This window comes from Varanus komodoensis, unplaced genomic scaffold (assembly GCF_004798865.1).
Source record: "Varanus komodoensis strain SLA01 unplaced genomic scaffold, ASM479886v1 scaffold12, whole genome shotgun sequence".
Taxonomy (NCBI): domain Eukaryota; kingdom Metazoa; phylum Chordata; class Lepidosauria; order Squamata; family Varanidae; genus Varanus; species Varanus komodoensis.
The window spans coordinates 14,865,344-14,882,908 of NW_025335349.1; the positions used below are offsets into that span (position 1 = coordinate 14,865,344).

At 41.9% G+C, this 17,565-nt stretch overlaps 1 protein-coding gene across 1 annotated transcript; it reads left to right on the forward strand.

The window, feature by feature from the left end:
* Positions 1 to 2,971: 2,971 nt before the first annotated feature.
* ODF1 (outer dense fiber of sperm tails 1) lies at positions 2,972 to 8,465 on the forward strand. Its single transcript, XM_044421744.1, has 2 exons — positions 2,972 to 3,267; positions 8,150 to 8,465. The coding sequence occupies exons 1-2, from the start codon at positions 2,972 to 2,974 to the stop codon at positions 8,463 to 8,465; spliced, it is 612 nt and encodes a 203-aa protein (XP_044277679.1).
* The last annotated feature ends 9,100 nt before the right edge of the window (positions 8,466 to 17,565 follow it).

The following is a 17,565-nucleotide window of genomic DNA, read 5'->3' on the forward strand; positions in this document are numbered from 1 at the left end:
TTACAGCACTGGATTGGCAGTTCCACATTTAATAAAATATTATGGTTAAAAGACAGTTCATGGATGGCATGTATGCCCCATAAAATTACATAATATTAATAACCAATTACAAGGTTTGTGTTGGAGAAACTATGGTTTAAGGGGTTCACTTGAACATATATGGTTATTTTGTCCAAAAATCAAACCCTTTTGGCATGAAGTAATAGAATGGTTGAATAAGCTAACATGCCAAACAATAAACCCTAATGAAACTTGATTCTCTTTCTCATTGCTTACTGGGGAGAATGAAAGACTAAATTGTAAAGAACTGTTGATAATAGTTCTGGAAGCTGCAAAAGCTGAGATTGCAAGGTTTTAGAAAGGTATTTAAGAAATATGTAGATAGGATGTGGGCAGTGGCTTTTATGGAAAAACTGACTACCCATTTTATTTGGCTGGAGGTGAAATAAAGAGGGATGATTTTCTTAGAATCTGGTATCCATTCTTTGGTGTATTCCAAGGCTGATGAAATGGATGAACTTCCACTTGATCACCATGATTTCTGGTCTACTAGGTTTTAATAGCTTTGAAACAGACTAGTTAACAACTGATCACATTAACTGCATTATTGTGGATATAAATTATATGACTGTATTTGTGTATAGTATTATTAAATGTATATCCTGCTTTTTTCTTACAACAAACTCAGACCATCTTACATCATTCTCCTCCTGCTGCTGCTCTCAGTCTTATCCCCCAACAACTACTGTGTGAGGTAGGTTGGACTGAGAGTCTGTGACTGGCCCAAAGTCACCCAGTTGGCTCCATGGCCAAGCAGACCTAGAAACCAGGTCACCTGACTCCCAGTCTCATACTCTTAACCACTATACCACACTAGCTCTCATTGTTTATTGCAAAATAATAATGAAGAATAACGGAAAAGATTTCTACAGTTAGAGTAACAAATCAAAATTAAGCAATTTTGCATACTAACAAATTCAGATTGCAAGAATTAGAAGTTAAAATAATTTGAAACAATGTGACAAGAAATGGAAGAGAAGACTATGATGCTTCAACTACAGTTGAAAGGAGAGAGCAATGAGTGTCAGTTGGGGGCATCATGCTTCTCAGCAGTTGGGCATCTAAGGCCACAAGCCAGGAGCCTGGATATGAGTCTGAAAGCATGCAAAGAATAATGGGGCTTGGTTTCCACCCCATTTATGGAAAGAAACTGGAGAAGGAAAGAGCCAATCACATTAAGGGGAAATGGAGGAAGCTGGCAAAGGAATGTGGTGACCCACAGACCCAAATTCAGGGATCTGAAAGCTAATCCAGATAGCAAAAGTACATGTAAATGTTAACATAAATGTAAAAGATATCATTTTTGTGACAACAGCTATCATTTTTGTAATTTTATTTATTACATTTGTATGCTGCCCCATAGGCCATAGGGCTCTCTGGATGGCTTACAATAAGGCAAAAAATACAAAATCTGTATAGATACAATACTAGAGTAAAGCAAATACAGGTTCAAATACAGATATACAATATCAGCAAACAAAATCAAAACAAAATTACTTAGTACCATAATATATAATGTTAAACAATGAAATACGACTATAACACCCCCCTCCCAATGTCTTAAAAAAAGCTAAATGACACCAAATAGGATGGTGATGCATCTAGTGCTTGGAGGGGAGATACCCTCAAAAGATTAAAGCACCATCTTCAGGCAGTAGAATCTCATCTTATAGTTGTATACCATTGTATTTAGATGCTATTGATATTTAACCCAAAATATACCTCATTGACAGTTATACATGCTCTGAGAATTAGCAGAACAGTAGTCAAAATCAAGAAAAGTGTGTGCAACAGTAGCAAGGAAACAGGAATCCAGATGTCAAAAGCCAAATCTGCTGCTGTTCAGATTGCCTCCAGCTTTCCTCTGCTGCCACCTACTGTCTGGTTGAAGAGGAATTAAGCAGCTCCTGAAGCAACCGCCGAGTGCTCTATCTCCCTCCTTTTGTTTACGAAAGGCTTCTCTTTAATGGCCAACACAGACATACATCTTCCTATGTGCCCATCCATGCGGCTGTAGGGAAACAAAAAAGTGCCTAATGGTTTACTAGTCTCAAGGTACCATTGAGGCTTGTGCAAAGGACGTGGTAGAAATGTTTTTATTAAATTAAATTAATTAAAATTAAATTGAAGGCAGCAAGTCTGGCTTTTGAAGCACCGTGTGTCTGATTCTTTTCTTGTAGGAATCTCTTCAGATGTATGCCTCTTTCTTCTGAGAAAAGTTTGATAGCTTGATCTAGAACAGTCTTCTGGTAGCATCCATATCTACTCTGATTGTCCCCAGGCAATGCTTCCTGAGTAGAATGCTGAATTTTAGACCTAAAAACTGGCTCCAAAGGATAATTAATGACACCGCTTTTGTTATTTGGTTTGGTTGATAACTCAAGGTAACATTCTTTCCTTCCTGCCTTAAATATTTACATATCTTTGTTTAGATGGAGCCTTTGTATAACTGTTGTATGACTGAAATATTTCACCCAGGTCAATATTTGGCTAGCACCTTTAAAATAGCCATGTACTAATTCCCTGCTAAGAGGATGCAGCACAACTATGCACAGATAAATTGTCTGCGTCTAACACTGTTGTTCTACTAATGGCTTTTAACAGAAACCACAAACTCAAAACTTTCTTTGCACATGAAATTGATTTTGTTGTTTCATCAGGGTAGAGGAGGTGGCATTTAATAGCTAGTTGGCCTGAGGCCACTGTTTACTGTTTCCGTGGAAATTGCTGGTCTGTGACATATTTACAGAGTAGTGATGTCATAAACAGCATGCTGGAATACAGGTAAAGCACCAGCAGCTTGCTCCTTAATGCAAACTTCTGGCCAGGGCTTGCCAGACCAATTTTTGTCTGACGAGTGCCCTTTTTTCAAAGGCTGTACTCGTAAGTTAATATGGTTTAATGCCTTCCAATGGCAACCGTCTGCCAAGCTCTGGAAACTGTGAGGCGAGATTTAAGAAGAACTGATAGGGAAATAAAGAGGCGCTTAAAGCTGATGGAACTGCACTGCTGCCATAGGTACTGCGGGCTGCACTCCCACTGCCTCTGTGACATAGCCCTCCATCCGCACTGCTGCTGCCTCATGCACCCCTATCCTCACTGCCTGTGTGACATACTGTGCAGCCGACCCTGTCGACCCCTCTGCCTCACGGCTTTGGAACGGAAAGCGATCAGAGCTAAAATAGAAGCTGAGCAAGAACTGGCCAGGTAAATGTGTATTCCAATTTCTCTCTACATCGTTCATGCCTGCTAAAATAGATGAAGGGCCACAGGCTCCCCAGTCCCACTTTTCACTCACGGTCAGGCTCCCTTTTCCTCTACAGACGTCTTCCTCGGGGGAACGCTCTTGTTCTTGAACCTTACAAACATTGCACTGTGGCCGCCTCAAGTGTAAGTGGCATGGGCAGAGTCACATGGAAACGAACTGGTTTGATTTGGCATGCATTCCTGTGGTTTCCCCAAGTGCCATTCAGCTCACTTAACACTATGCACTCGCAGTGCCAACTCACTACAGTACTGACTTGCTAGTTTTTCAAACTTTCCACCCTCCGGGTACTATTTCCAAATCTGTTCCGATGCCAAGGAATGTCTATGCATTAGCCACAGACTCTCTGAATAATAGAGAGGATTCTGGGTCTTAGCATTAGTTCATGTGGGATGGCAGCCAGATCTGCTCTCACTTTTCACAGTTTCACAGACTGGAAGCATATGGAGATGTGATTTCCCAGTGGGAAAAAGAAGGGCTCCTGCTATTTTCTTTTGACATTTTCACACTTTTAGGCTTTGGCATTGTATGTTCCTCCTTTCAGCTATATAGAGAAGTCATGTAGGCCCCAGTTTGGACAGTGGTGCCCAGGGAGAAGGATTTAACTATTTCCACCTAGAATAGATGCTATGAGCCTAATGCAAATTCCTTACCTTCTCCCACAGCTGCTGCCTGGGCACAGGAGGAATTGGTGTGCTGTTAAGAGCTCCCCTGCTCCGCCATGCCAACACATGCCACAGTTCTAATCCTGACTAGCAACTGGTTCTTTCTATCTTCTCTAAAAAAGATAGAACACTAAACCTCATTTTTAATGTCAGTTCTTATTTGGCCCTGAGGATGTGCCTCAGTGTAACATGGTCAAAAAAGGAAGAAAGGTGTTACTCCAAAAGAGAGCACATTTGCATTAAATGTGTATGTATTGATTTATATGTACAGATGCTTATTTATTTATGGCAACCAACTTGCCATAATGGGAAATACCAACTAGTAGATCTGCTTAGTTTGGTGATGGGAAATATTAAGGCCCCCACTTTCCCTTCTTAGGGTTCTTTGTTTTTAATTGAATTTGAGCTCAATGGATTCCTCAGAATCTCAGATACTGGATAATTCCATTCCTGGGAAAGGTGCTATAGTATGTGGTAGCTTCTCAACTCCAGAAATTTCTGAGTGAAAAAGGTCATCTACATCTCTACCTGGCTTCAAGGCAGTTTATGGGACCTAGACTGTTTTGGTCACTTTGGTAGACAATCTATATCAGGAACTGGACAAGCAGCTTTCCATATCTTTGACCATGGTATGTACCCTTCTTAGGCTTCTGTCTGAGATGGCACTGGGAGGCACTCTAATACAATACAATTAATCTAGATAACACAGAGATCCTCCTTTGGTCAAAAGGCAGATCAAGGACTAGAGATTCAACCTATGCTAGATGAGGTTATATTCCCTCGGAAGGCTCAGTCACACACTTTGGGAATATTCCCAGACTCTGTCTCAAATGTAGATGCCCAGATTTTGGTGATAGCCAGGAGTACATTTGTGCAGCTCAGGGATGTGTGTCAACTGTGTATATTGCTAGGGATGACTAATCTGGCCATGATTACACATTCCTTAATTGCATCCCATTTGGATTCCTGTAAGATGCTGTATGTTGGGCTGCTTGTGAAAACTGTGTAAAAACTTCAACTGGTCCAGAATGCAATGGCCAGAAGATTGACCTGGATCAATTACATGAGTATGTGGTTGCCTTGTTACAACAGCTTCACTGTCTACCGGTCTGTTTCTGGACATAATTTAAAGTGTTGGTCATGGCCCATATAGCCCTATACAGCTTTGGATCAGGTGCCCTGAAAGACGGCCTTATGAGTCTACCTAGGTTCTACGATGTCTAAGAGAAGCCCTTCTCTTGGTGGTGCTGCCATCAGAAGGGGACATGAGAGGCCTTACTCAGTGGCTGCTCCCTGGCTGTAGAACTCATTGCTGAGGGTGACTAGATCAGTCCCCTCTCTGCTGCCCTTGCGCAAGCAGGCAAGTTTATTTTATTCAAAAATAAGCCCTTGGACATGTAAAGAGGTCTGTTGGATTGGGCATTCTTTTCTTTCTGCTTTTGCTCTGTTTTTAATTGTGCTTTTAACATATTTAGAGCTGCCAGGTTGCTGATGGGGACGGGGCGTTATGCTCACATGACTCCAGTCCTCCATCAGCTTCACTGGCTTCCCATTGAAGCCCGGGCCCAATTCAAGGTGTTGGTGATGACCTACAAAGCCCTAAACGGCTTGGGTCCTGGCTACCTGAACGAGCGCTTACGTCCGTATATGCCCGACCGCCCCTTGAGATCTGCGGGAGAGTCCCTTCTCCAGGAACCCTCCATGAAAGAAATTAGGAGAGTAAGTACCCGGAGGAGGGCTTTCTCTGCGGTGGCGCCCAACCTATGGAATTCACTCCCCAAAGAGGTCCGCCTGGCACCGTCGTTACTGGTTTTTCGGCGCCAGGTAAAGACCTTTTTATTTAAACATCATTTCAATTGTTAAAACATATGATCTGGCCTGGGCAACTTCTTCTTCCTTCTCTTTCTCCTCCTATATTTTTATTTTATACTGATAATTTTAATTTTGTATTTGTAAATCAATGTATTTTTGTATTTTTATATTTAATAGTAATTTATTATGTACTATTGTATTTCAATGTATTTTATCATGTTGTAAGCCGCCCCGAGGTTTTGGCAAGGGGCGGCATAGAAATGTTATAATAATAATAATAATTATTATTATTATTATTATTATTATTGATGTGATCAAGCTTTGTTCATGATTTTAAACTGCCTTGAGTATCATTTTCTTGATAAAAAGGTATAAATCAAATAAATCATAGGAGAAAAAGCCCACCATCCAATGTAAAATAAAATCAAGCTTTGGTCACTGCTTGAGACCCAAAAGTTTAGCTGTAAAACTGAGTCTTAATTTATTACCAAACTGAAACCACTGTCAGTGCTAGCCAAGAGAAAACATTCTGTAATTGGAGTGCCACAAACAAACAGGCCCTGTCCCTCATTGCCAGGTAGGAGCACCATTTCCAACCACGGGACACAGGGAAAGCTCACCTCGGCAAATGTTAAAACTCAGGCAGGTCTATACAGAAAGAGGCACTCCCTTATTTTTTGAACTTTGGATTCCAGAAGTTATACGTTAGGTGTGCTAGTCACAAAAAGCTGAGTTTAGGAGGTGTTTCTGTTTCAGTTATTTGGTCACAGAGGGACACACATCCCTTCTGTTTTCTCTCAGATTCTTTTCCAGTGCTTCCCAACCTTGGCTGGGTCAACTGCACATTAGCTTTGACTGTAGTTCCCATCACTGCCTGCCATCATGGAATGATGGCAGCTGTAGTTGGACAATAGCTGGAGACCCAAAGTTGGGAACCACAGTTCTACATCAGCACATGTTTAGGAAGTTGGTAGTAGGGAGTGGAAAAGAATGGAGCTGAAGATGAGGATGCCACTTTTTCAGACTTCATCTATTCATTGGGTACTTCTGCCAAAGTGCAGGAGAGAAAACGGCCAGCATGGCAGTTGTGCCATGTTCTCCCAGAGGAGACTTGCCTGGTGCCCAGGTTGATACAATTTCTCTATCAGGAAATGGCTTTTTCATTTCCCCAGATTTTGTAATCCTTTCTACATTGTTTTTGTGCCACTGGGCTGTGTATTGGGTCGATTCAACAATGGTCACCCCCTAGAAGAACAGAAAATGCAAAAAGAATCAATTCACCCACCCACCAACTTCTTCTCCAGATGGTTATAGGGCCCTCTAGAGCAAATCTGGAGTGCATGCAATGGACGGATGCTGCAGGGGGCAGCCAAAGAAAATCCTGTTGTGCCTGTAAAGGTCTTTGCACACAATATTGGATCCATCCCTGGCTATGTCTTAATGTCCCCAAAAGAAATCCTTCTCTCAGGCCATCACTATCAAAGACAAATTTCACTGAAATGCGGGAGACAGTTTTCTTGATGGCTAATCCCAGGTTCTGGTATTCCCTATAAGTAAGGCCATACTTGCTCCGTTGCCCTTGCCTTTCCACCATCAAGGGAATGCTTCCCCCCCTCACCCCAATAACCCTTTGGCATCTAACTTGATTTACAGTTGAAGTATTTTTAATCAGCTGAATGCTGTTACTTCTTTCTCCATGTGTTTATATTTAATGATTTTGTTATTCTGAGTAAATTCCAATGTAAGTCCTTCTTCAAACATGTCCTACTTGCATGGAAAGGCAGATATAAACTAAATAAGTTGTGATCCTGAACTCATGTACCAGGGAACAAGACTCACTGAAATTATGGGATTTAAATCTAAGTAAACCTGCATAAGATTGTGTGTGGATGCACAGCTAAGCTGAATCTATCTACTTGGCATTGAATCATAGCATTTATATTCAAGTCTACTCATCCCTGTTCATTCCTTTATATTGTATTGAATTGAAATCTTGTAGACATGGTTTGCACACAACACCAACCGAACAGCACAGGAATTGGCAGGGACATGTGGGTGCAAGCAGTCACTCTTCCTCATGCCTAGCTGCCACTTCTGTTTTGAATCAGCTTTCCAAAACAATGCAAGAATGTCTCATTCAAATCCACAACTCAGCTTTCTTAGGGTCAAATATACCAACTTTTAACCCAACAGTAAACCATGGGTTAATATGCTAGGTTGTTTAACCCTGTCAGATTGTTAGATTGTTTCTTGTGCACTCTCACAAATAAGCCATTTTAAACAGGGGGCATTTGATCGTACAAACCAGCCTGACTGCTATCCTCTGTCTTTTTCTTTTACATTACAGAATTCGAAGAAGAGTTACTAAAATGCTGGCAACATGTAGCCGCCCAAAGCTTTTAGCTTTAATGGACGTTAAGGGTTTTGAACCAGAGGACATTACAGTGAAAGTACAAGATGGAAAGGTTAAAGTTTCTGCGGAACATGAAGAAGAATTCAAGACTTGTACTGGGAAGGAGTACAACTACTCCACTGTCACCAAAGAGATCTGCCTGCCACCAGGGGTGTCGGAGAATGAAGTCACTTACACTATAGGACCCACCAGTCTTGTGAGGATAGAATCCCCAGGCTCTGTGCCTCCGTGCCTCCTTAGTCTCCTCTGAAGATGCTAAATCATCGGCGCTGGTAGCCGATCAGCATGAGGATGTAATACCTGCAATGCCTCTGCAAAATTGTCTTTTCAACATCACCCTTTAACCATGTGTTAGCAACCAAGTTGACCTTCTTCCAACAATGACAGTGCTTCACATCTGTTGGCTTACTGCTCATTCATTCATTTGTAGTATTTTAACCCAATTCCTCAGCCAAAAAGGCTCCTATAGTTTAACAGACAGTCAGGCTTACCGTCTGCAAAGACATGACACACAAGGAAAAAATGGGAGCGGAAGAGGGAGTGGTGAGAAAGTCCAGTCTTTCACTAGGGCTGATGAAATGACCCCACTTTCCACTTTCATCTCCCTCTGTGCAGCCCACAGGAATGGAGTTATGGAGAAGACTTTGTTGTCCTTAAAGAGTGTCCACTTAGTTGGCAGCTGCAATCACAGAGGCAATACAATTCCTATTTATCTTAGCTATAGGGCCAAAAATGTAGTGAGATGCCATAGGTCAGTGATAAGGTGCACCTTAACATCTCTAATTAAGAATAGATCTGGCAGCAAGGAAATCTGGTAGCAGGAAAGACTCCATGCCCAGTATTCTGGAGAGCCACTGCTGGTCAGAATACACAGTAACAGGCAGATACTCTGAGCCAGTATGTAAGACAACTTCCATTGTCCTTTAGCTCCACAGTAATTAATACAAAACAAGCAATATCCAGAAGTGCTTGCAATGAAGATGAAGGAGGTGAGAGTGACGAAAAGACAACCAGTTACTGAATTACAGGGTTACTGGGACAGGACCTCCTGGGCTACCTTTTATAAGGGTCCATATGGGGGCATTATTTCTCTCTCCTAGATGCCTGCCTGCCTGCCTGCCCCTTTCACCTCCTTGCACAGTTGGCCCTATCACTAGTCCTAGAAGGTGGGCTACTTCAGCGAGCAGATGCTGGATTGCTGGGAGCAATAGCAAGTGATAGGATGTTGGCGGGCAGAGCTGTGCATTCTACATAACCTGTCTTGTCATCCTTGGATGTGGTGACAATCTCTGTCCCATTGACAGGGTTCAATTGTAAGATGCAGTTGTAGGGTGTCCATTGGAGCATTGCCAAAACCTTATAGTTACATAAGGAGGGTGCATATAATACCAAGAGAAATACAATCCATTTCACTACAGTGGGGGAAACTGACATGTATTGAAAGGCAAATTGAAGGCCCCCTTTCTCCCTTGTTACAGCCCGTTCTCTCAAAATGCAGCATTCCAAAGTGGATATGTCAGACTCTGAATCCGAACTAGAGGAAGAGGCAAAGTTGGAATGCTAGTGGATTGAGCAGTAAGATAAGCCAAGCAGCTGGTGAGAACCAGAACTCCTCTGCTTTGTGGGAGACACTGTGGAAGTGGGAGGTCAGAGGGAAAGAGGTGTAACTTAGGGAACCAACTTTGTTATTTTTTCACTTTGTTTATTTCTTTATTAAGTGTAATATCCTGAAAGTGGTGCTCAAGGCAGTTAACAATTAAAATAAAGATAAAAACTTATCAGTGCACACATAACAATAAGAAATTGATAACCCGTCAGATTGAAACCTATTTCAGTTTTATTCAGTTTTGAAAAATAAGCTTCATATTTGGAAAACAATACAAATAAGTCACAAAGTACAAGATGGATAATATATATTTTTGTGTTTCCAAACAGTGATTTTCATGGGCCTTCTGGTCCAAATGCAGATCCTTCTCCCCACCCCACCCCACCGACCAAGGCACAGATTATTCATGAAGTACCAGGAGCTCCCTCTGTTGCAAAGTGTTCATGTCTTTTCTGTTCAAGTTGTTGCAGATTTTGTATTCTTAACTGAAGGGAAGAGAAGCATAAAAAGAAACCTGATCATTTTACCACTAGGTGGCATGTATTTGTATAAATTAAGTCCCTCCCTCCCTCCAGACACACACACACACACACACACACACACGGAGGGAGGGGGACAGGGCAGGCGTGAAAGCAAGAGAGCGTGCAAGCCAGTGCAGGTGAAATTTCACAGGCTAAAATTAGCTAACCCGAAGCAACCCTTGCTCCCTTCTCATATCAGGTGAATGTTGGCATTGGATATCAGTTTTCCCTAAGTGCCCTACATACCCCTGAAACATAAACCGAGTAAAAGCTGTTGTGCACCAACTTCTTACTCATGTGCTAGATTCACAATGTTAGCAATAAAATCTCCCCCAGGCTTCATTTACTTCCATCTACTGGCAGCAGCTGATTTGACTTCAAACATCACAGGGACTTTTTTTTAAATCTATAATCCTATATACGAATAGCATGGGCCCTTACGTAGCTAAGACACTAGTTTCTATTCAAGAAAGAATGCTTTACAGACTTGGGCCAATCCCTAGATTAGCAAATGTACAATATATGGAAAAGAAAAATATAAAACCGAAGGGGGTGTGGGGAAGCCAGAGTTGACGGTGATTGGTGGCCATCAGATGCTGACTGCTGGAAGAGGAGGAAAAAGGCTGGTGTGAGATTTAAAGTCTCACTGGTGAGGGGGGAAAGAATACATGCCAGAAAGGGGAATGGCTTGGGGGAGAGACCCAAAGGTCCCGTTTGTGCTACTTCTCTGAGCTAATCTCTGAGCCATCTTTCTAGGAAGAGCCTGTTCTTGTAAGCCTATTAGGGGGTCTGTTAGGGGTCTCCACAGCCTCAGTGAACGTTGGGTATCTTTTGCTCTTATTAACCCCACCACGTATTCATTTCAGCCCTTCAGCCAAAGCATGACCCTATGAGCCCACCCAGACTTTTCAGCAACCTGTACGCTGAAACATCTCACCCTGAGTTTTGCATGTTTGTTTCTTTATTGGCTATAAATCGTCCTCTGGAAGCTTGGCCTAGCCACACAGACACATATGCACACAGTAAAGGAATCTGAATGTGGGATGTGAGCAAGCCATGACTGAGCAAGCATCTTGGGGTGCTTGTGGACACCTCGATGAAAATGTCAGCCCAGTGTGCAGCTGCTGTGAAGAAGGCAAACTCCATGTCAGGCGTAATTAGGAACAGAATAGCAAATAGGACTACCAAGATCTTACTCGCCTTATGCAAATCTTTGGTGTGACCACATGGAATATTGTGTTCAGCTCTGCTTGCCTTATCTGACAAAGGACATGATTGCACTGGAAAAAAGTACAGACAACAAAAATTATCAAGGGGCTGGAACAACTCTGTGAGGGATGGCTGTAACAACTGGAAGGGATCGGCTCAGGAAAGAGGCAAGCAAAGGGGTATTTAAGATTATGCATGGTGTGGAGAAAGTGGTGAGGAAGAGATTGTTCTTCCTCTCCCATAACACCAGACCCAGGATCATCCCATTGAGCTGATTGGTGGGAGATTTAGGACGAACAGAAGAAAGTACTTCACGCAGCATATAAACTATGACGTTTGCTGCCATGGGAAGTGGTGATGGCCACCACCTGGATGACTCTAAAAGGGGCTTGGACGGCTTCATGAGGGAGGAGGCTCTCCGTGGCTACTAGCCTTGCTGCCTTTGTGCTACCTCCTTCGCAAGAGGTGGCCTGCCTGCATACACCAGTTACTGAGGAGCTTGGGCAGGTGCAGGTCTTGCTCCCATCCGGCTTGAGGGATCCTGTGGGCTTGTCACTGCTTGTACCAAGTACTAGACTACATGGACCTTTGATCTGATCCAGCATGGCTTTTCTTACATTCTTATGAACACTCTTCTTCAACCCTACAGTTATACTGAAAAGTTCCAAGCATTCAAATTAGCTAGATTTCATACTGCAAACATGAAAGATTGAAATTTATTTTACAGTGATGATAGCAAGTAAAATCACATACGGCACCAGCCTACTCATCCGAGGACACCTTACCTATTGCAATTATTTATTCAAAAACATGAGACCTCTGGAAAGAAAAAAGTTCTACAACTCATGGCTAGCTGGGGAATGCTTGAAGTTGTAGGCCTTTTTTCTGTCTGAACATGCAAAGGTTTGTGTCTAAAAACACATTTCCAAAACTATCAATTGTTTTGTTGTTATGTTTTCAGCTTCAAGCCCTGTTTAATTCTGAAAACAAAGTTCTACAGTTTCTTTGAATGAAACAAGTCTCAGTGCTCTTGTGAGCATCAGCCTCTCCCAAAATACCTCAACCAAAGAAAGTCTGAATTCTCTGGTGAGGTATAATTGATGCAACAGGACAACATTTGAAGCATTATCAGGGGCCTTTGCAAACATAGTTCAAAGCATTTGCAGTTACATTCATTTAAGGACATGCTTTTAGTTCCTAGTTTATCCATCTGTTTAGGTATTTCCATCTATTGCCATACCTTAACTGGGATGTCAGGGAGCTCTATGCATGGTTGTTCCTGTTACACATGTTTTGTATAGTTTAGAGACTGGAGTGGTAAAATAAAGACAAGTATACATTGTCGTTACATGCTACCAAGTTGTTTCTGACTTAAGACAATCCTATGAAAGAATGTGCTCTCCAAAATGTCCCATCCCTGACAGGCCAGCTTAGCTCTTGTAAACTCACAGCTGTGGCTTCCTTTTTGGAGCTGATCCCTCTCATAGTTGGTCTTCATCTCCTTTTGCCTTCAGTTTTCCCTGGAATTATTGTCTTCTCCAGCAAGTTTTGCCTTCTGTGAATGAAATATGACAGTCTCCCATTTCACCATTTTTATTTCCAGGGCTATTTCTGACTTTATTCATCTTCCTCTCAGTCTGGGGTATTCACAAAGCCTCTCAGTCTGGGGTATTCCATGTTTCACCATGTTTTGAACCATCTGTTTTTCCCTATGAGCTTTCTTCACTGTCCAGCTTTCACATGCATACAGAGTGATTGGGAACATGTGTGGAAGATCTTGACCTTGGTCTTCAGAGAAATGAAGTTGCAACCTAATCTGGCAGTTGTTTCCCTTTTTTACTTAGAAAAGGTGGCGTTGTCCTGCACATAAGGAGGCAGCAATGGTCTTTCCGCAGTATCGTCAATATCTCACCAATCTGCAGAAAAAGAAATTGGATGAAGTCACACAGATGATCAAAGTTGCTTCTTGCAAGCCAACTTCAGAAACATAGACTCATTCTCTCTCCCTGGCCATGTACAAATTTCTTTTTTTGCTCTTGGCATACGCTTCTAGGCAGAGTAGTAGCCTTAGTCCCATCTGGATAGGTGCCAGGAAAGCTTCATACTAGCTTTCTGCAACCTGGTGCCAAGATGTATTTGACTGCAACTTCCAGCATCCCCAATGAGCCCAGCCAATAGGGATGATGAGCATTGGAGTCCAACACAGCCAAAGAGCACCCAGCTTTACAAACTGATCCATCCTAACTTGACTTGAAAGGAATGCTGGCCCTCCCTTCCTACTAAGCATCTCTTATATTCCACTGAGTATTTTTAATCTATAAGGAGCTGCTCCCAAATACACAAAACTGAAGAACTAAGAGATAAGCATAAATGCATTATTTTATTGTATGTTATTTTTGCTTATGCACTCACTCATCTCACAAAGGATAAATGTGTTGTAGACACTCGAGTGCTTTATTTCTTTTAATATTTATTATTTATTTATTTATTACATGCATTTATACCCCATCTTACTGCTTCAAGCACTCAGGACGGTTTACAAAATATATAAAAATACAATAAATATAAAACTACTATAAAAACATTAATTATTAAAACAATATAGAACATCACTATAACATCACTATTATATACACACACACACACGTATAATACCCCAAACACATCCAAATAGTTTTAAAAGATACTGGCAAGAGAAATGAGCAAAATTCGTAAGAGGGAATCTGTAAGCACTAGAAAATCCAAAGTATTGGGCCATTGTTGAAAAAGGTAGAAGACACAGGATTGGAAAACTGAGTGACCCTCTGTAGAAAATTACCCATGTTCTGAAAGCACAATCATGAATGGGAACTCCAAAGTAGGTAGTGCTGGAGTGTCAGCACCCACAAGTTCAAGATTCCAAAAGCAGGCCTTAAATACATGTCATTCAGAGCCTCAGATAAATGCTTGGGAGTGGCCATTATACAGTCGGACAGGATGAGTGTCTTCCACTATACAGTCATTGTGAGCTAACTTGGAATGCCGTCAATGCTGTGAAATAGCCTGGCAAGGCAGGACTGCTATGTGGAGAACAGCTGTCAATGCTGGCTTCAGTGCATAAAGCATGCTGAAAGTCATTGCACACATAAAGAATAAAGTGGATTAAGGATGGTATTATGGGGGGTGGAGGGAAGACTGGTCAACCCACTTATTTATTTATTTAAAACTTTTATATGTCGTCCCTTATGCATGGCATCTCAGGGCGGCTTACAACATTAATATACTTGCCCACTTGTATAGTATAATAAAAGAATGCCAACCAGCCCTGTCAGCATGACCTTTCATATTTAATATTTGGTAGCTAGTAGTAACTCTTCACAATGGGATTTCTGAAAAACATTGTAGAAGCCTGATCTTTCCTGATTAACAGATGGCGCTGCAGCACTACAACTGAGATCATAAAAAGAGCCATGCTGGATACCACCAAAGGCCCATTTAGTCCAGCATTTCCTTCAAACAGTGGCCAACTAGATCATCCTGATGCCCATAAGAAGTCCACAAGCAGGTCATTAGCACAATAGCACCAGCTTGTGTTCCCTACTACTGATATTCAGTAGCGCATTGCCTTTGATACTAGAGGTACTAGGTAGCCATCATTGTGAATAGTCATTATCCTCTGTGAATGTGGCTAATTCCCTTCTAATCCATCCAAGTCGGTAGCTGCCATCACTACATCTTGTGGTGGTGAAAGCTGTACCTTATGTGCTGTGTAGAGAATGGTTCTTTTTATGTGCCCTGAATGTACCACTGCTCAGCTTCATGGGTTGACCCATAGTTCCAGTATTAGGAGAGAAGAAACACATCTCTCGGTCCATATTCTTCACATCATGCACAGTATTATACATGTCTGTTATGCTTCCTAAACTGCAAATCCTCTGTTGCAGCCACATATTTTTATATGTCTTAGGAACATGGGAAGCCATCTTATGCTAACTTCAGAGCATAGATTCAGAGCATCTGACCCAGTATTGTCAACACTGAGTTCTCCAGGCATTCAGGCAAACATGTTTCCCGCTCTGCCAGTATTGCTGGGTGCTGTCTGCATACAGGTCCCTGTGTGTGAAAGCTTCTGCTGATACAAAAAAAAAAAAATGTTATACCAACACTGATTCACTGTATTTCCGTTTTTGCAGGACCCATTGGCACCGGGTGATCCACACCCACCAGCTGTGTGCCAGGAAAAGGGCTGCACTACGCATCTCACTGTCACATGAATAGCATATTAGCACCAATGTTATTTTTCAGTCTTGTTTTTGAAACTGCAGAAATAACAGGCAGTAAGAATATTGACAGCTTCCTATGCTCTATTCCCAGCTTTTGCACAGACTTTCCGCCCGCCTCATTGAGAGTTGGAGAAATATTTCTTTTCACTGTGATGTATAAATAAGGTGACAGCCTTCTCAGGTGACTATTCTTGTTCTCTCCACTTTTTAAAAGAGCCTATAAATCAGCTCCAGTGGAATAGTGTAAATATGAGTGGGGATCCGTCAAAATGATGAACTACTCACCCAAAAGATCACTTAGCATTCACAAAATATTATTTTTCTTTCTAGGCCCCTTTTGTTTCCCCCAGCAGCTTGGATTTGAGTTTGGCGTTTGAAAGGGTTAGGACATAGAATAACACATAATCTGAGGAAGCGATGTTATGTAGTCACTTAGCTTTTAAAAAATGCATGTGCACCATATAAACATGCTGTGGGAAGCCACTGGTCTCAGCTCATCTGCGGAGGTTTCTGTGACATACACAGAGTGGGGGAAAGTGTAGACACAGCTGCCTTCAGTATTACGAGGAAGAAGAAGGTATGCAGTAAGGGGCCACCTGCACATTTGTAATGTTTGTGTACCAGTACTACTCGCTTTCTTTTCTCTCAAAAACCTTGAAGATTCCAATTAGATAAAGATGCTGAGAATGTTGTTAAAAGATATGTAGCTCTCATCATTGAACAACAGGTCCCAGGACTGCCTCAGAAGTGGGGGGAATTTAAAACAATGAAATCTGTTTTAAGTCTGTGAGGTAAATATGCTCTCATCTTTAACAGGTCCCCTTTCAGCTGTAAGTTGAAAAACAACCCCAACATCCAAATGTTTCAGATAGTTGCAGTTCAATTTAGGAAGAGTGCTTGGAAAGATAACACTAGTTTGCTTCTGTTTCAACTCCCCTTCCAAGCCAAAACATGAGATTCGCCTTTCAAAATTTCATCATGCTAGTTTCTGAACAGGCACACTCCTACTCCTTTTGTGTGGCATAGGAGTGTAGTGAAAAACTGTACATTTTCAAAATTGTGCACTGCAGTTTTGTACTTAGAAAATTTAGAACTGCCAGGAAAACCTTGTCGTAGTGCACTGAACCTGGCCAGTGACAAAAGACATGATAATACAATCTGTCAACAAGTCTTGGTGGGGTCAAGGGCTAAAGAGGCCAGGAATGGGGAAACAGATCAAACAAAAGCAGTAAACCAGGCTTGGCCTGATATGGCATTGGTTCCCAAACTAATGTTCAGGAGTAGGACTGTTCTTTGACCTAAACAGGAAAGAATTGCAGAATTACAGCTTCATTTTAAAAATACTTTCTGTGACTGATTACCTAGGAACCAGTTTTAGATTACAACTTCCAATATTCAACAGAATTCAGAGTAATGTAGTGGTTAAGAGCATGGGACTGGGACTCAGGAGATCTGGGTTTTAGTCACCACTCAGCCAAGGAGGCAACTGGATGACTTTACGCTACTCACAGACTCTCAGCCCAGCCTACCTCACAGGGCTGTTGCAGTGAGGATAAGATTGAGAGCAGCAGGAGGAGAATGGTGTAAGCCACCTTGGAGTTTTTGTAAGGGAAAAGGCAGGACAGTACATCTAATAAATACATAATAAAATAAATATTCTTGACTAATGTAAGTCTCTCTCAAGCTGTTATTAGACCAAGGCATCCTCAGGCAGCTGACAGAGCCCCAGCACCCTGGCAGGGCCAACTCCTG